The sequence below is a fragment of the Chaetodon auriga genome, chromosome 3 (assembly GCF_051107435.1).
Source record: "Chaetodon auriga isolate fChaAug3 chromosome 3, fChaAug3.hap1, whole genome shotgun sequence".
NCBI classification, from domain to species: domain Eukaryota; kingdom Metazoa; phylum Chordata; class Actinopteri; order Chaetodontiformes; family Chaetodontidae; genus Chaetodon; species Chaetodon auriga.
The window spans coordinates 7,858,689-7,876,022 of NC_135076.1; the positions used below are offsets into that span (position 1 = coordinate 7,858,689).

The 17,334-nt window shown below is 40.5% G+C and overlaps 1 protein-coding gene across 2 annotated transcripts; it reads left to right on the plus strand.

The window, feature by feature from the left end:
- The first annotated feature begins 3,854 nt into the window (after positions 1-3,854).
- On the plus strand, positions 3,855-6,927 carry LOC143318713 (regulator of G-protein signaling 21-like). Of its 2 annotated transcripts, none has more exons than XM_076727176.1 (5): positions 3,855-4,047; positions 4,376-4,435; positions 4,743-4,807; positions 4,986-5,152; positions 5,323-6,927. In XM_076727176.1, exons 1-5 carry the CDS (start codon positions 3,968-3,970, stop codon positions 5,509-5,511), a joined length of 561 nt encoding a protein of 186 aa, XP_076583291.1. In that variant the 5' UTR covers positions 3,855-3,967; the 3' UTR covers positions 5,512-6,927. The 2 variants fall into 2 exon arrangements, with proteins under 2 accessions (XP_076583291.1, XP_076583292.1); XM_076727177.1 differs by having other exon boundaries at positions 4,746-4,807; positions 5,323-5,637.
- The last annotated feature ends 10,407 nt before the right edge of the window (positions 6,928-17,334 follow it).

Genomic DNA, 17,334 nt, shown 5'->3' on the forward strand with positions numbered 1-17,334 from the left:
GAAGCCCCTTCCTGGCACACTTACTGTTACAGAGATAAAACATGAACCTCTACACTCTCCATAGTATTTATACTCACTTTCAACCTAAATAAGTTCAACATGATATGAGCTTCCCGCATACGTTAATTAATATTTCCTCATTATGTTAATACAAAAGGGAATTCAGTTGGCATTACATTCCCTTCAGAATGTATTTGCTGTAGCTAATTAGCTGTATCTTAATGTTATTTTTAGGTGACAGAATTCACCAGTTCTTACTCAATATTTCTTTTTTATCCAGTGACCACAGTAATCAGCTTTGTGAGTTTTTAGTATGTCAGTAGTTCTGGGTACGCTGTGTGTCAGGGATCGTTCCTGACACATGACAGAGGTCTCTCACCTCCTGCATCACATGGCACACTATTCTTCACACACAATCTGTCACTGTTTTGTCACGGTCCTGCACAATTACCATGGTAACAAAAAGGAAGTGAGTACTGTCGGTGGCACATTGTTAGTCAAGACAGTCACACTTGGGAAACTTGACTTACCAGATCTGGATGCTACAGGCTAATGTATTGCATGGTGCTTTCCATACAGCTGTTTTCATTCACGCAGTAGTTGGAGGCACACAATTAAAAATAAAGGGACAGCTTTCAGTTCAGAGTGTTTGGTGACTGTTGGTAATGCCTCAGTACTTATAACCGTGTTTGGGCAAAAGAGGGAGAGCAGCATCAGTGAAGCCAAGCCAAAGGGCAGATTGCAACTGAATGGCCTGGGGCATCAGATGGTGAGCACGAGAGACCGACAACAGGCTGAGAAAAAAAAAAAAAAAAAGTGAAAACTTCACTTGACTGAATGTGAAGTTTTTTTAATGACTCTCTGAATCCTCTTTCATTTAATTTTCTTTCAGTTTTCTGCTCCTCTCTAAGAAAACTTAGCTTTAACTTTTACATTTTATTGGCAATTAAACATAACAAAACCCAGGTTATAGCACTGGATCACGTTTACTTGGCTTGGCTTGTCAAGTCAAGTAGCTCTTTGAAGAGTTGTGTTTAAATGAGAGATTTCATCTTCACTGAAAGAGACTCTGAACAAAATATCTTATCTTGCTACAGTTTAGGTCAGATCTAATAAAAAGATCTTCTTGGAACACTAATCTAGACAATGACTAAACATGACACTTTCACCTTACATTTGCATTGGACCTGCACACCTCTGATGGTACATAATACCAGATATTACCCACAGAGGCCAGACAGTGACACTATTCTTGTCTTGTTTTGTCTTTGATTCCTTTGCTGATCTAAAGCTGCTTTTATTGACTGAGATTTATTTTTGAGGAAATAAACTGCTGTGCTAACTGGCCAAGAACGCACACAATAATGCATCTCACAGTAACATGAGTAGAAATCCACCTGACCAATGTGAAGTGAGAGGCAGGTGGTGTGACTCTGTTCTGTCACACCTCTGGCCAAAGCTTAGCGTGGAGCGAGGAGAAACATGTGCAGGGATTTGAAGTCTTTCCTTCTGAACTTATTGCAGCTTAAATATGATTTTTACACCGAGTGACGGTACTTCTGGATTTTTTGGACTTTCAGGTCAACACAAGGTCTCTAGTCGATCAGGCCAACAAAACTATCAAGATTTCTTAACAACAACACTGACGTTTTTAGGACCAGCGTTTGAGGTTTGGACATAAATGCTTTTGGATTAAGATGGCTCATTTGGTGGGCAACATGTCGCCTTAGTAGAAATGCGATCTCACAGTCAGAAAGCCATGGGTTCAAACATCAGCCCTGCTCCTTTCCATGTGGAGATTTATAGTTCTATAAGTATATTACTACACTTGTTAGGACCTCTGCTGCCTATATTCAACACCTAGCCCTAACCTCAATCCTCAAGATGGTTCTTGGTCTATACTGGCCTTACAGTGAGAGCAGCAGATCTTTAGCATTATTCTCTGTCAATGGCTATTAACTGGAGGAGTGTCCAACATGTAATGTAATGATGCAAACTATTGAGTGCACTTTGTGTTGTGAGGACACAAAATTTCACAGCAAAACAAAAAGCCACATTTATTTGCTCGTTGCAGTCATTTTGAGCTAAAGAACTGTGTTTCTAGCTTAAGCAGTCAGTATGCTTCAATCCAAGTCCTCGTCAGCTTATCAAACACATTTTGACAAAAATAACTTTCTGAAACTGACAATCTGACACTCACACCCACTTATCACAGCACATGTTTAGGTGTGTAGAGGTGTGGAAGTTAGCTGAATTTGCACTTCTCTCTCAAGCTTTTCTAATTATTCCTCACACATCGACTTCCATCACTTGTCACGTGTAAAACCGAATGCGACACCACGAAAGCCTTCAAGGACAGACTGTTCAAGACTGTATACTGTTATCAAACATTTTAATAATAATTATGGCTACTACTGTCTATGACAGCAGGCTTTTACACCAGTGTGGCCATTCAGTACTGCTATAAGCAGCTCTAGCTACGGACGTGGCAGGACAACACTTTGTACAGATAGTTTGGTCCAAGCAGCCTCCGCCTTTAAGATAAGATAGTAGTTCAGGATCGAATGTTGAAGCCTATGATTCCCACAGCTCATTCTTTACTTCCAATCATCTGTTGCAGCCTTTACTTCAGCGCCAGACACAATATGACATAGGGCAGCTATGGTTTGAAGGAAACATAAAATGTCAAGGGTCAGTGCTACTAATGCTAATTTCAGCTCATTCTAGTCACTCGCCAAGAAACTGTCCACTTCACTACAAGTTCTCACACCACAACTCGACTTCTGGCCAAGCCCTGTTTTTTCTCTTTCCCCCTGTCTGCTCCCAGTCCCTCGGACATCGAACAGGCCCAAATGTAAAATGCTGTCGTCTGTAAAATGTGTATGAGTCAGTGTTGACATTGGCTTTGGGATCCATTTTCATTATTTTGTTAGTTGACCTTGCCATCCCATTGATCTGCAGCAATGTTAGCCGTACGTTGACACTTAGATTAGATTAGATTAGATTAGATTAGATTTAACTCTATTGTCATCGTCAGAGTGCTGTCAATCTAAAATCTTCACTCTTAGAGGATGTAAGGGTTGGCAAAATGTCCTTCCATTCAAGGGTTTTCAAAGCGCTTCTATACTTGTGACGATATTTGACATTCAAATAAAAATACAACACACAGGCTTCCATATTCTACCCTCCATATAACAATTTCACTCTACAGTTTGAAGGACATGGTATTCTGACAATTCGTCTAACTTCCTGTTGCCTTGCTGAGTCTCTCTGTTGCAATCGATTTTCTGTTTCCTCTTTCTCACATATGGCTGTAGCCTCTTGTTGAATGAATTTCCACCCCGTTTTTAATTTTCTCTTTGCGTGATCAATAAATGTTGAAGCTGATGTTTTCTCATAAGGACAGAAATCCAAACGCTCACGAGACGTTAGAGCAAACCTTCCATTTGTCTTCAACAAGCTTCCCTTTTCCAAACTACCAAAACACACAGCATGTGAAGGTCACGATTTGCCTATCACAGTCACTGTTACTGCAATTTGCATTTGTGCTGTCAGACTAAAAAAAAAATGTGAACACAGCAGGCTTTCAGCCGCAGAGAGTGCTGAGTGTTTGCCTCATCCAGCTTGGAGGAGGGAAGGATCAGAAGCAGCAGAAGGAGAAGAAAGGACGCAGAGAGACATAATAGGGAGTAAGGCATCAAGAGGAGGGAGGCATGCATGCAGTTCACTGTGAGTATGTGTTGTTTCTAACAGTGGGGTAGGAGGAGAGGAGGAACAGGAGAAGGAGGAGGAAGGGGTGCTTCCTCTTCAGTCTGGGCTGAGCTGCTGATGTATCCCAGCAGCCCCGGTCCGTAGCAACAGGAAACCTTGGTATAAAAAGCCGCGTTGCAGGGGGAACCCTCCTAAGTGTCTCTCAGTCGCAGCATGACCAGGACCAAGAGCCTGAGAGTGTGGACTTAACAAAACAATGCCCAGCCTAATCGTCGAACCACTCAACACACAGCACTTCATCATGGACAGAGATGACAGGAAGAGAAACAAGAACATGTGAGTGAAACTGAGCCAGGGTTTCCAGTAAATCTGCTGACTTGCGGCTCGACGAAAAATCTTTCTTTTTTTTTAAATTAATGTATCTATTTAATTTGCAAAAGCGATGTTTTGCTTTGTCAGTTCTCAAAACAAACCTTTGACATGACAGCACACACAGGAGTATGATGGAAGCTTCATGGTCTTCTGAGAATGGTTGAAGTGAATAATGTGAAGTACTTTGCGACACTTTTCTAATGCTAACATTCCCAACGTGCTTTGGCTGATCCACTTGAGGCTAATTTAACGGCCGCAGACATATATTCATGAATTTCCTATGTCTACACAGTGGAAAAAACTTCATGTGCCGACTCCAGTGCATGTTCTCACACTCATCAAGCTCTGAGAGGTAAGGAGACTTATGGAGTGTTTTGCATACATTTCAGTTTTAAAATAGCCAGCCTGCTCCTATCATTTCCATCTATGGCATCATGAAAGGATTCAAATGAACTAGAGACACCATGTTTGCTTTGGCACAGCACACGCACGCCAGCATATCCAATGGTTTGACATTTTTGAATGAATTTGATAAGCACATCTGCTATGCTTTCTTGAATAGACTGCATCTGTGTCCTTACTGCCCTTACACTTCTCCCCACCTTTATTTTACCCAAATTTGATTCTGCTTCAGTAATCTAACTTGCATTCTCTCCCAGCAGGCTAAGTTTAGAAGATACCCAACAATGGTCACAGTCACTGGAACGGCTTCTGGAGTCTAAATGTAGGTTGCTTTTTCCCCAAAGGGATGAAAATGCTGCTAGATCAGCAAATTATGTTTGGCAGTTTGAGAGTTTAAAGAGGATAATTGTTTTTTTGTTTGTTTGTTTGTTTTTTTTTAAGAAAGCTGAATGAAGGTGTCATCTGTCCTTCACACTTGGTGTCTTTTCTGTTTTCCTCAGATGGTCTGGCTACTTTTCGCAACTTTCTCAAATCTGAATACAGCGATGAGAATATTGAGTTCTGGCTCACCTGTGAGGATTACAAGAAGATCAAGTCTTCATTCAGAATGTCCTCAAGAGCCAAAAAGATTTATGAGCAGTTCATCAAAGCAGAATCTCCTAAAGAGGTAAATCCAACTTAGAACCAGATGTTCTTTATGTACGTTATATCGGATCGAAAAATGAAGATGCATATTGAGCACTGACAGTATTGAATGGTGCCTGCTCAAATGTTGAATCTCAGATCTCTCGCTGTTGGCTCAAATCCGCTCATTCCTATCTATTTGCCTCATTCCAGATCAACATTGACTATCACACCCGAGAGCAGATCAAAAGGAATGTCAAGACTCCCACCATGCACTGCTTTGATGACGCTCAGAAGATAGTTTACGGGCTGATGGAAAGAGACTCGTACCCGCGGTTCCTCCGCTCGGACATTTATAGAACTCTCCTGGAAAACCTCGCCGCCGACGCCACGAAGGGATGAAGGCGCGCTCAGGGGGAGACAGAAAGGACATAAAACCCATAACTGGAATGTTTGAGCTCCTTCAGGAGGAAGGACTGACAACAAAGAAGGAAGGAGGGTCGACCCGCACACACACACACACACAGGCCTCACACTTCAGCATCGTCACCTGATTCAGAAGCAGCCTGTGCTTTAGCCCCATCCTGAGAGGTTCCCAACACCGAGCACTTCACACCGGAGGACTATGTAACAAGAAGAAGAATAAGAACCATGGCCAGCCTTAATGATAATGACCCTGTAGCATGTGATTGCACTGGATGAGAAGTCTATGTAAGTAGGCAAATTGACCACTTATGACTATGAATGAATCAGCGGGGCGACTGACGCCCGCTCTGACGGTGGAGCTGCGTAAGCACAGCGTGCAGTGGACCTCCTTTGGCCTTCTTTGCAGGGGTGTTTCCTGTGCTGATACAGATAGGGGGATGTAAGATGCAACGCTCACACTCGATTAGTTGTGTGTGTGTGTGTGTGTGTGTGTGTGTGTGTGTGTGTGAAAGAGAGAGAGTATTTAGTTGTAGCTTTTAACTGCCACTGACACAGAATAAGCTGTCGCAATAAGAGCTGGCCAATTATCTAATGACAGCACTAAGGAAGCCAACAAATCCATAGCGGACAGAGGACTCAATAGCGATATGTCATCCTGAGTAAAGTGTTGTAGGAGGCCACTTAGTTCTGCAAGAGGTGTTCTGGGACACTTTAAAAGGAGATTTTTCAGTCTTTTCTTCTTCTTCTTTTTTTTTTTTTTTTTCATTTTTTGACCGAAAAGGGGTTTTAATAACTGATACTGATATTTTTTTAATACAAGCTGCCTATGGGTGATAGCTGTGCCACTATTCAATATATAAAGTATACAATTATCTTCTTCAAACAAAAAACTAAAGTAGTTGGTATTCTTATTTCAATAGAAGCATCAATATGTTTTATAATGAGGACAAAACATAATCATGCACATTCTTTGCGTGGAATCTGGGCGAAGTTCCCGTTTTAGGCCGGTGACGTCTAATAATGCCTCAGCACACGACCACTGGCTGTTATCTTAGCATAAACCAAATTCTCACAGCACTCACAGTGTCAAAGGTTTTGATTTTATGTAACAAACTATTTGAGTGGAATTAATATAGAGATAGAATGTTTCACCTTGCATGATCGGATGTTAAAACTCCTCGTATACCCCGAGAATATGCCTTGTTATTGCTTGCCAAAGCATGTTGTTTGAATGTATTCTTAGGCATCCTTAGGAGTTCATAGTTAACTTAAAGGTTAAACAGTGTATTATTTATTGTTAATTGTCACCATTTGAGTACAAAGTTTGTTGCAGTGTTGAAGTGCTTGTTAAAATGTTAGTGATTTGAAAGACATTAAATTATTTAAATTGCCTACTTGGAATAACGTGAAATTCTTTAGCAACACACAAACACACACCCACACACACATACGCTAGGTTTCATCACTTTTGGGGGCATTACAGACTTCCTCTAACCATAACCACTACTTACCTAACCATAACCTTAACCTTAACCTTAACCTTAACCTTAACTTAACCTTAAGTCTTCGCCCTAAAATTGAATGATTTACATTATGGGGACCTGCATTTTGTCCACGCACACACACACACTAGAGTCTCCCGTCTCTGCTCTCTGGTTTTACACATTACGGCCTTCAGTGCTTTGTGCTGTGAAATTTATTCTTGTGGTCTGTTTAAAGAAGACGGCAACACACTTGCAGTGAAATAGATCTTAAAACATGGCATTAGAAAATTAATGGGATGTTTGCATAATGATTGTCTGTTATATGTTTAAAGCGATACTCCACCGCATAAGCATGGAAACATAAAGCCTGTGCCAAGTTCTGGTGGGCTGAAGACTTATTTTCACTGTTATGGAGAAGCAACTTCAGTGCAGCTGTTGGCAAGGTTTATTACTCCATCCTCCAAACTGACAAAATATATACACAGTATATTTTTTGCCCGGTATCTTATATTCAACATTTTCAGCATTTCAATGCCTGGGTTGCTTTCACCTAGAAGATGGAAATTTAATATGAGAAAGTGAGCACAGATGTACAGTAAATAAGAAAATAATCCACCCACAGTAAGAAAGTATTTCTAAGAAAATACAGCACTGGCTTGGTGGACCCGAATTTCACTTTCTGTTTTCAAACTTCATGGGACACATTAAAACTTATCCTTGAGTTATCTGACAAAAGATATTGAGTGCTTGGAGTTTCCTGTTATCCGTTTTTTGTTTTTTCTTTGTTTTTTTTTTTTTTATCACTGTAAGCCATCTGTTGACTTGAAAATGAAGTGCATAAGTGATATGTGATCTTTCAGAAACAGGAAGGCCCGGACTTCCAGTTTCTTATGAAATCAGTCATTGTGAGAGATGAGGTTTTCTCTGAAATGTGACCACACGGCATAATGAAATACTGTACTATTCAACAGCGGTGAAGGTAAAATTTGCGTTTGCTCTTTGTTTATTTTGCTGAAAGTCATTCAAATGTGAAAAAAGCAATTTGTTCCAGGCAGAGATTCACATTAATCGTTGCGCCTTTGGGTCAAAAACATTGAAATTGCACTTGTGATTAGCCAAAATTCTCATAGCTCAGAGCTGTAGGATTGACACAGAATAGGAAACAAACAGTGAGTGTCTCCCTCTTCCTTTTTTCTGTTGATCTTGAACAGTGCAGCACGTTGGAGTGGTTTCTCTGGCAGACTCCACTGTCTGATACACGTGTACAAGACAGGAAGGAAGATCTGAACAGAACTTGTTAAGTACTGTTTGGTCTCATTCTTTGTGAGCGTCACTCACACACACACACACACACACACACACACACACACACACACTCAGGCATTTAAAATATGAGTGAAAGAGTCTGAAGATGTACTTTCTGTGTTCCTGACTGGAATGCTGTCCAGCTGAACAGGCTTCATTTTAACATACCAACCAAATATAAATAAATAAATAAATAAATAAATAAATAAATAAATAAATAAATAAATAAATAAATAAAAGACACAAAGCTTACTATCTGTTGGGTAACTAATACAGTAAAGGTTGGACAGTTTTTACATAATACTCAGATTCATCCATTCCACAAAATAGAAATTGAGCCAAGTCAGTTGACTTCACCAAGAGAAGCCACATCAAGTTAAATTTCTGTATTTATTCCATTCTAAAGTGCAGAAAAGCTAATAAGACAAGGCACAATGGTAGTATTGTTGGATGCTTGTAAAATACAGACAGCAATGCATTGATTAGAGTAGATTAGATTAGATTCAACTTTAATGTCAACGTCAAAGTGCAGACAACAAAATGCAGTTTAGCATCTAACCAGAAGTGCAAATAGTAATAATATCCAATATATATATATATATATATATATATAAATACATGAAAGTGGTGCAATTGGCATGAGATATAAACAGTATGAGGTAGGTGCAGGTAGTGCAAGTAATTTCTATGAAACCATATAACATGAGCAACACAGTATGTAAACAGGTGACATATGCAACAGGTAGTAAGTGGTAGTGCAGTAAAAAAGTAAGATGGTGAGCTGCCATGTAATATGCTGCCACAACATTAGCTTCTGTGGCTAACAGCTGTATGCATCATTGGTCGCGCGCATGTCGTACACATTTAATGCCGATTCTGAAAAAATATTGAACAGGTTTCAGAGACTGCATGTAACCTCCACCTTTCAAAAGCTCAAAGATTGTGACTAAATTGATGGAAGTGTAGAGCAGCATGGGATCAGATCAGAGCCTTTTCTTGCTTGTAAGCCTTTACCTAAGTAAACATCAGCAGGTAAGCATTATAATTCTTCTTATTCTTCTTCTTCTTCTTATTATTATTATTATTATTATTATTATTATTATAAATCTTTGTTTAACCAGGTAAGTCCCATTAAGATCACTAAGTCTCTTTTCAAAGGAGCCAAGATAGCAGCATTACAGTGTGTCAACCAGCATGCATGACAACAGTAAAACACAAAACAAAACATACAGTATCAACTCACAGAATCAATGCCTAAGAAGGCCAGAAGGAAAAAAGATCTAGATAAGGAAGCAATTATAAGTTGACATTTTTAAATGTCCTAATTGGGATCAGTCTATCTAGGGGTTCCGGGCCGCAAGGGCAGAGAACAATAAGAGGGTATCATTTGAGCATAAATAGTAGTTACTTGTTTCGATTGCGAAATACCCACAAAGATATGATGGAGGAGCAGTCCAAGAATGGATTTATATCAGTGAGTGAGTCTATGTGATGCTCATGAAGGCCACTGAACTCTGGCATATAGGGTGCAATGGATGAGTGAGAGCTTTGCAGGCTGTGACAAACCTCAGAGGGCTGTGGTCCACTGTATCCAGCTGATGCAAGCACTGGGCATGCACAGCTACTTTTGTCTCCTTGGAAACATGTTTGTATTCACAAACACACGCGGCAGGGCTGGCACGGTTAGGAAGTTGGGATGGCCAGCCTGTCAGCACAGCTGCAGGTGACTTACTGTAGTGCAGGTACAGTCTATGATTGATTCAGTGGCCCCCCATCAAAATCACAGACAGTGCCTCACATACGGGTGGACACCAAACACCATCATTATGCAGTGTACTCTGAGAATTGGTAAGTCTTTGCTTGTGAGTCTACATTTCTGATGGGGTGCAGCCTCCATGTAGATGCTGAGAAACTGATCCAAATATGATCTCTTACAGGCAGAGTGAATTCTTCGATGTCAGCTTGTGTGTGTACTCTCTGTGCAGACTTCCACATGTAGTACACACACACACTTATAGGGTCCCCTCATACAGCAACTGTGACTGGTGCATTTTGGCTGCAGTTCTCCAAACAAACAATTAGCAGACTGTTTAAAAATGGATCACAATTGACTAGACACAGCTGCAGCATCCATGTGTTTATTGCCTTATGGTGCTGTTTACACTTTCTCTATGCACACCACCTACCTACCTACCAAGCTAGGAAATCATGGGAAACAACCCCTGCTTCTTCTAAACCATGTACTGTTCTTAAATCTATGCGAATTACACAAATCTCCAACATCAAGGTGTCAATTACAGTAATTTAGCTTTGAAGCTGATAAACCTGTGAAACCTTACAAACCTTACAACCTTACATACATATATTTTCAAAGAAGCCATTATACAAAACTTTTAATGGGTAATTCAATACCTTAGTTGGCACATGTTATCTGTTAGTTGGAAAAAGTTGTCTCTCTATCAGGTGTCAGGATTCCCTGGAACACACCACAGCTTGGCTGGCAAATGCACAGTCTTTATTTTGGCCACGTCGTCCACAAACGGCTCGTCACTGTTGGCTGTTGGAGAGAGGACAAGGATCGGTCTATCAATCACGTTTCCCTCAGCCTCAAGCGGAAAAGAAAGGCATAACTATGAGTAATGAAGCCTACTTTCAAAGTGTCCATCCAATTAATGGAACTGTAGCAGTCGACGGTTTTGTATGTGAAGAGATTTCCTAATTGGTGAGTCGACGGAGCTGGAGCCACAAGGAGAGCCAAAGACAAGGACAAAAATGATTTGGTGGCTCTGAGGCTGTTTTCAGCTAAATGAGCAACTGTCCTCAGCATGTGATAAGTGCCTCGTGACAAGAAATTATTATGCCCTTACTTAAATTTACTTAAGTGTAACTCACACAGACGCCTGGCAGCCTACAGTACTCGTCCATTATTTCTGATATTGACAATAAAAACATCCATTTGAAATGCCCACATGAAGCCAGATGTAATTTGAAAAGGTTTAAGCCAGTGATGATTCAGAAAACACGATTAAATGGTTAAGCTAATCACAAAATGTACTCGCTGTGTGCGTGCTGCAGTGTCCTCTTGTCCTGGCCCTGCTGTCTCTCTGGTACACTGCCCTCACACACTGCTATATATTCTAGATGAGGGTTAGATGCTGACAAGAAGAAATATGAGAGAGAGCTCAGGTTTGTTTTCTAATATGATTAGTCCACTTATAATGATGATCCTGGAGCAGAGGAGAACAGGAAAGGCACAGAAGAAAAGAGGAGGATGAACTATATGTTACAAACTTACTGAAAGGTCACACCCGATGGCACAAAGCCCAGAGGATGACAATATAGAACAGCAACAAGGGTGTTGGTGATACAAGTAGCAGTAGCGTTTCATAGGTGTGTAGAGACAAACAAAGCCGGCTTAGTGTTTCCAAAGCACTAAAAAGCCTCTCTAGCCTCCTGTATAAACAATGTAAAAAGCAGGTAAGCTGTTTTAAAACAGTTATGTTACCTGTTGAGGTTCAATATTAGCATTCATTGATTGCATTTTGGAGAATATTATTCATTATTAAAGGTAATCAAGTTCAGTAATTTTTCTTCCAAAGCATTTTGGCAAATGTTGCAGCTCAACATTTTAAGAATATATGCTCATCCAGTTTCTTGTGCAAGAGTGAGATCATAAGATTGATACCACTTTTATAAGGGTCCCTTAAATCTGAAGCTGGAGCCAGGAGACAGCTTGAAGACAGGGGAAACAGCTAGCTTGGCTCTGTCCAGATTTTTAAAAATCCACCCTCCAGCGCTTGTAAATCTTACCAATGAAGGGACTTTTTTCTTGATTATTTCATTATACATTGATTGTTTAATTCCCTTGGCTATACAGAGTCGCATGCTGCAGCGAACAATCAAACACAGTCATGAACACAGAGAGCTGCTTCTGTTTCCAGTCTTTATGCTAAGCTAATATTTACATCTTCTGGGTCTAGCTTCATACAGACCTCCATACAGACAGATATTATAGTGGTATCAATTGCCTTGTGTCTCTCTGGGGAAAAAAATAGGATGGACAGCGCAGAAAGAACAGTAAGTCTTCCATCAGCTGACTTGAACTTGTATGCTGAAACTGACTGTATGGGCCTTGCTTTTGTCTTTAGGAGCAGTTTGCCTATATACTGACTTGTGATTTGTTAATTTAGGAGATGTTTGTGTTTACTGGTCCTATACTTTATTGGTGTCAGTGAATTTGTATTGCTTTGGTTAGCAGCAGAGCAATATAATATCCTCTTGTATTTCCTTTTCTGTATGTGTGATCTCTTTTTTATGTGTTGTTGACTGACCAAATTTCCCCCCATGGATCAGTGAAGTTTAGGCTTTGCCACAGTTAGTGGCCAAAGATGTCAGAGGATGAAAAATGAATGAACAAATGAATAAATAATGATGTGTACAGTGGTTATGTAGTCTGACTACAGGATGGACAACTTTCCACTGCAGAGCTTAGAGCGTGCTGGGACCTGCAAAACTTCTCAGTAGAAGTATTTTACTGCAGTTGAACTTTCATATAAGACATGCCATGACCTGACTCTGCAGCCACCAAGTCAGCCATTATGGTAAGGAGGTTAGAGGGCTGTGCTTGTGCTAGTAAAACATGGTAACACTATGTAACTGTTGTGCTACTTTGCCTCTAACAGGCACATTATACGTAGGGAGGTGGCAGAAGGCAGATACTGTACCACCTGCTGTAACACAGGAACAACCCAACCTACCAACCCAACCAACTCGTATTAGTCAAAGTGTGTTACTATCAGGGAAGCGTGCATTGCTCGGGGCAGGAAGGTTAGTATCTGCAGTTCCTGTCCTAGCCTGCCCGACATTGTCAAGTACAGGAAAGGGAAGTTACAGTCAAGTCACAACTCACAACCTTTCACCACTGCTGGTGTCTGTCTATAGTCTATATGTACACAGGAGGAGATAGCCCTCAGGTCATCAAGGAATCAACCTGCACATGACCATTACAAAGACACACCCTGACAGAGTGGTAAGCAGGTGAAACACTCCACCAGTTACGCTGCTCTCCTCTAGTAAAATCTGCACTTGCTTTGGTGAAGCTAATCCCATACAATTACATAATATATTCTTATACTACATAGAATGTAGGCTAATTTTTACAGCACACTGCTTTTTTAAGTCAGTATACAAGAAATTCATTTTGTTAATGCTAACATTTTGTACCAGTAGGAAGTGGTGCAAAGCTTGTACCAACAGACATCAATCAAACTCTGACTCTGGAATGCCAGACAATTACAGATAATAGTACTTTCCTTGTCTTCGTGGTGCCGTCGCTCCACCCTCCAAAATAAATGGTAAATGAGCCATCCCACTTTCATTTCTTTGTGCATTACAGTACGGGACAGCAGGGTCAATCAAATGCATGCTCTACATTTTGTCTGTGCAATGACGTCTTTGTGTATTCTCAGATTTGTTGAGGCATACTCAAAACCTGCTTAAAATTGTACTATTGAGTGCAATTACTCAGTTCCTTCTCTAACGACCTCTGTATTCCAGTGGCTATGGAAATGGGAGACATGGGAGGTTAATGAAGGACGGGTGTTGTGTAGCACAAGACTGTAACAGCCAGTAAGAGGATGGAGCCTTTCAACATAAAAAAAACTTGTGCTGCCGCTCTGTCTTTAACTGCCTTTTTCTTTCTTTATGTCTCGTTGAGGTTCAAGTAAAACGAAAACATACATGCTGAAAGAATAAACTGCATTGATTAATTATAATTAAGCCAGAACTGTATCTCTATATGTCATATTGTTGAAAAGCATTTGATAGAAATTCAGCAAACATTTCAGGTTTAACAAGGTGTCTGGGAGCGAACCATCCAGCTCTGACCTGGATTCCATGTGAGAGGCTTTGCAGAACGAACGTGCAGAGATCAGGTGCAGCTGTCCTGTTCGGGTTTTATCCCACGTTTAGTGGAACTTTAATCATGAGTTGCAGCTTTGCTGCCAAAATGGAAAGTCAATTTCAAAGTGGTTGCTAACCATTACTTTTCTTTAATTTATTTTCACCTCTTAATTGTTTGGGGCTGAGTGCATCATGCAGTGTGCAGCATGGATATTTTCTACAGTCTGTAGTAAATACACACAATAGCTGTGTTTCTTATCCACACTGCCTGCCTGGCAGACATGTTTTCCTTTTAAAAGTTATGCTGGTGGTCTCCCTTGACGTCCATGGTCTTGTTCACTTTCTTCAAGCACTTGATGCTTTATCCTAGCTTTAGGCACTTGGTTTCGCAGCTAAGCAAAAAACTAAAGCCCATAGATGGGTTAAGAGTGCAGCTGGACTTTCTGAATACCACAACTTCCAAACACAAAGAGGACAAACTCTGCAAGCCAGTGCTGGGAATCACCTCCTGCGTAAGGCCCTCTGGACAGAACTCGTGCCTTAGTGGAAACTTGGCACTGCTTTTCATCCACTGCTAAACAGACGGCTGCTTACACACAGTCTGCACATCATAATAAACACACGAGGTGAACACCATGTTTTCACCCAGCAGAGCCAGTGATAATCACAACACAACACAGCAGGTGACGCAGATGCATTATAGCTCAGATAACCCAGAACAAATTGTGATTGCTCTTTACATACGTATGTGTGTCCTGTTCCTACATAGAGTGATTTTGGGATATGATGTCGATCTTTATCTACATTGTTACTGGAATAAGGAGTTCACTGTGTTTAAATGGTAGGTTTCTCAAGCAGAGACTGACAGGAAATTACTTGCAAGACTGTTTTCAGTGTTTTCCAGTTTGATATGCAGATTGTCAAACTAACCAGAACATGCATTCAACACGTGTTGCAATGTTTTCTCATTTCCAACTAGTATTTTTGCCCTTCCTGCTTAATTATACATTTTATTTATCATTAGAATTACTTTGGATTTGTGGATTACTTTTCCACTGAAATATCATGCAGACAAATTGCACCTGTAACAGAATGACAAACATTTTTTTATGAACGCAGTTTTATATGCAAACAATGACTGAATGGAAACATGGCAGGGATGGTGCCCAGTGGAGATGGGGCTGGTGACTCATGTACTGCGTCTAAGAACCAGACCTGCAGGTTTCACTGAACAACAATTACGCATTTGATTTATCTGCTATCCCGCTACGTCTGTAAAAACAAATGGAATGTGCTTGTGCACTGTGCATACAAGGATACACAGTTCTGCACTTGACGTCTGGCAAATTTAGCAATTAAACTGATCACCTGCGCTGGAATCAATATGAAATGTTCAATCTATCCAAGACAGCTGGCAGTTATTTAGTTTGCTCCTGACATGCTGGGATAGCAAACATTTGCTGCTGAGGATTATGCACTGCATCACTGGCCTAGTAGCAAAATTAGGTGACACTAAGCCTATATATTGAATCTATATCATGATGTGCATTTGGGTCCATTAATCAGCATTTTTATATCACAAACTGCGAAGTGATGTATGGATGAACCGACAGAGAATCAGCCAATCCTGCAGCTCTAGGAAGCTTGTTAGTATCTTCTAACCCACTGCTTTGGTTTTCTGGCTCATCAGTTCCTTTTCCAGCAGCAGTGGGCAGCTCTTTTTAGCAGGAAAAATTAAAAAAAAAAAAAAAAAGCTCATATAAACCAAGCCAACACTACTTGTACTGCGTGAAACAGACATAGACTTTAGTCTACATCAAACATGTGCATAACTTTGAGTCTTAATAAAACAAGTGAGATACATAAAAATCCATCCCTGCACAGTTGTCCTCAATGGCGACATTAGCTATGGAGACCAAAACTGTTTCTTGTACCGGGCTGTTAACATGTTTATTTCTCTTGCAAATTCGAGGAACTGCTGTTTTGTCACTTCCACGCTGGCTTCATTTCTCAGCCTTGGAGTTTACCGCTTGGAAACAGCAAAAGTCAGTGACAAGCTGCTGAAGAGAGTCAAAAAACTGGCAGCTTAAGAGACCCAAGCAGCTGAAAGGAGAGTGAATATTAAGCTCACATTTCTCACATGGACAAGAAATAACATTCACATAAATACTAAAAATGCTAAAGTTGCTCCACGTCTTTGTTAGTAAAAAAAAAAAGAGCTTTGGAGATAATAGATATGAAGTCTGCCTTTTCCGTCTGTTGTGGAGTTCTTCAATCCCAAGTGGCCAAAAAACACTAATGCTGCTTTGACTACACAGCTAAAAGACTTTGGAACGTCGAGGTTGAAACAGAGTTAACAGGCTTACAGATACATTTTTTTTAGATGTCTAGGTTACGCAAAACTAAGATGACCAAAATTTCAGACAGCACTGAACTTGCGTCAGTGGATCATGTGTCGGCTGTTGCATTCATACATAAAATGAACACTATTCCCTAACACTGCTGATACCCTCATGCCAACGCACTCAAAGCTCCCTCTAACCTCCTCCTATGGTGTGGAAGCTTGGGGTGTTGTTGACTTTAATAAGATCTTAAGTTCATGCATGTGTTTGTTGACGAGGGGATCAGTTCTCCTAGCAGCAACAGATTCTTTGAGCTCCCTCGAAGAGCAAAGCTTTTCCACCAAATCTAACAGTATAACTCGTTGCTATATATGGTTGTTTCCTTGACTGAAGTGTTCCTGACTGACAGACCCGGCTTCACGCTGACATGAAGTTCAAGCTACACTCTGAAATATGGCCACTGAGGTACTGCTGAAGTGAGTTAACAAAGATGTCTTAAAAAAAAATCCTTCACTTTTCAACAGAATTCAACCCAGTCTTACCAATTAATGCAGAGACATCTTTTGACCTGACAACCACCGCTGAGCTCGAACGCTGATGATGGACAATGTAATGAATGTAAAACAATGCCTTCAGCAGTGCCAACATTTCTTTTTTTTAAACACCCTGTAAAGGTAAGAGGATATTGCATCTTATCTATCTCTACATGTCATCATGAAAAAGCAATACTTCACGGACCCACCCTGTGTGAGTAATTCATTAAACAT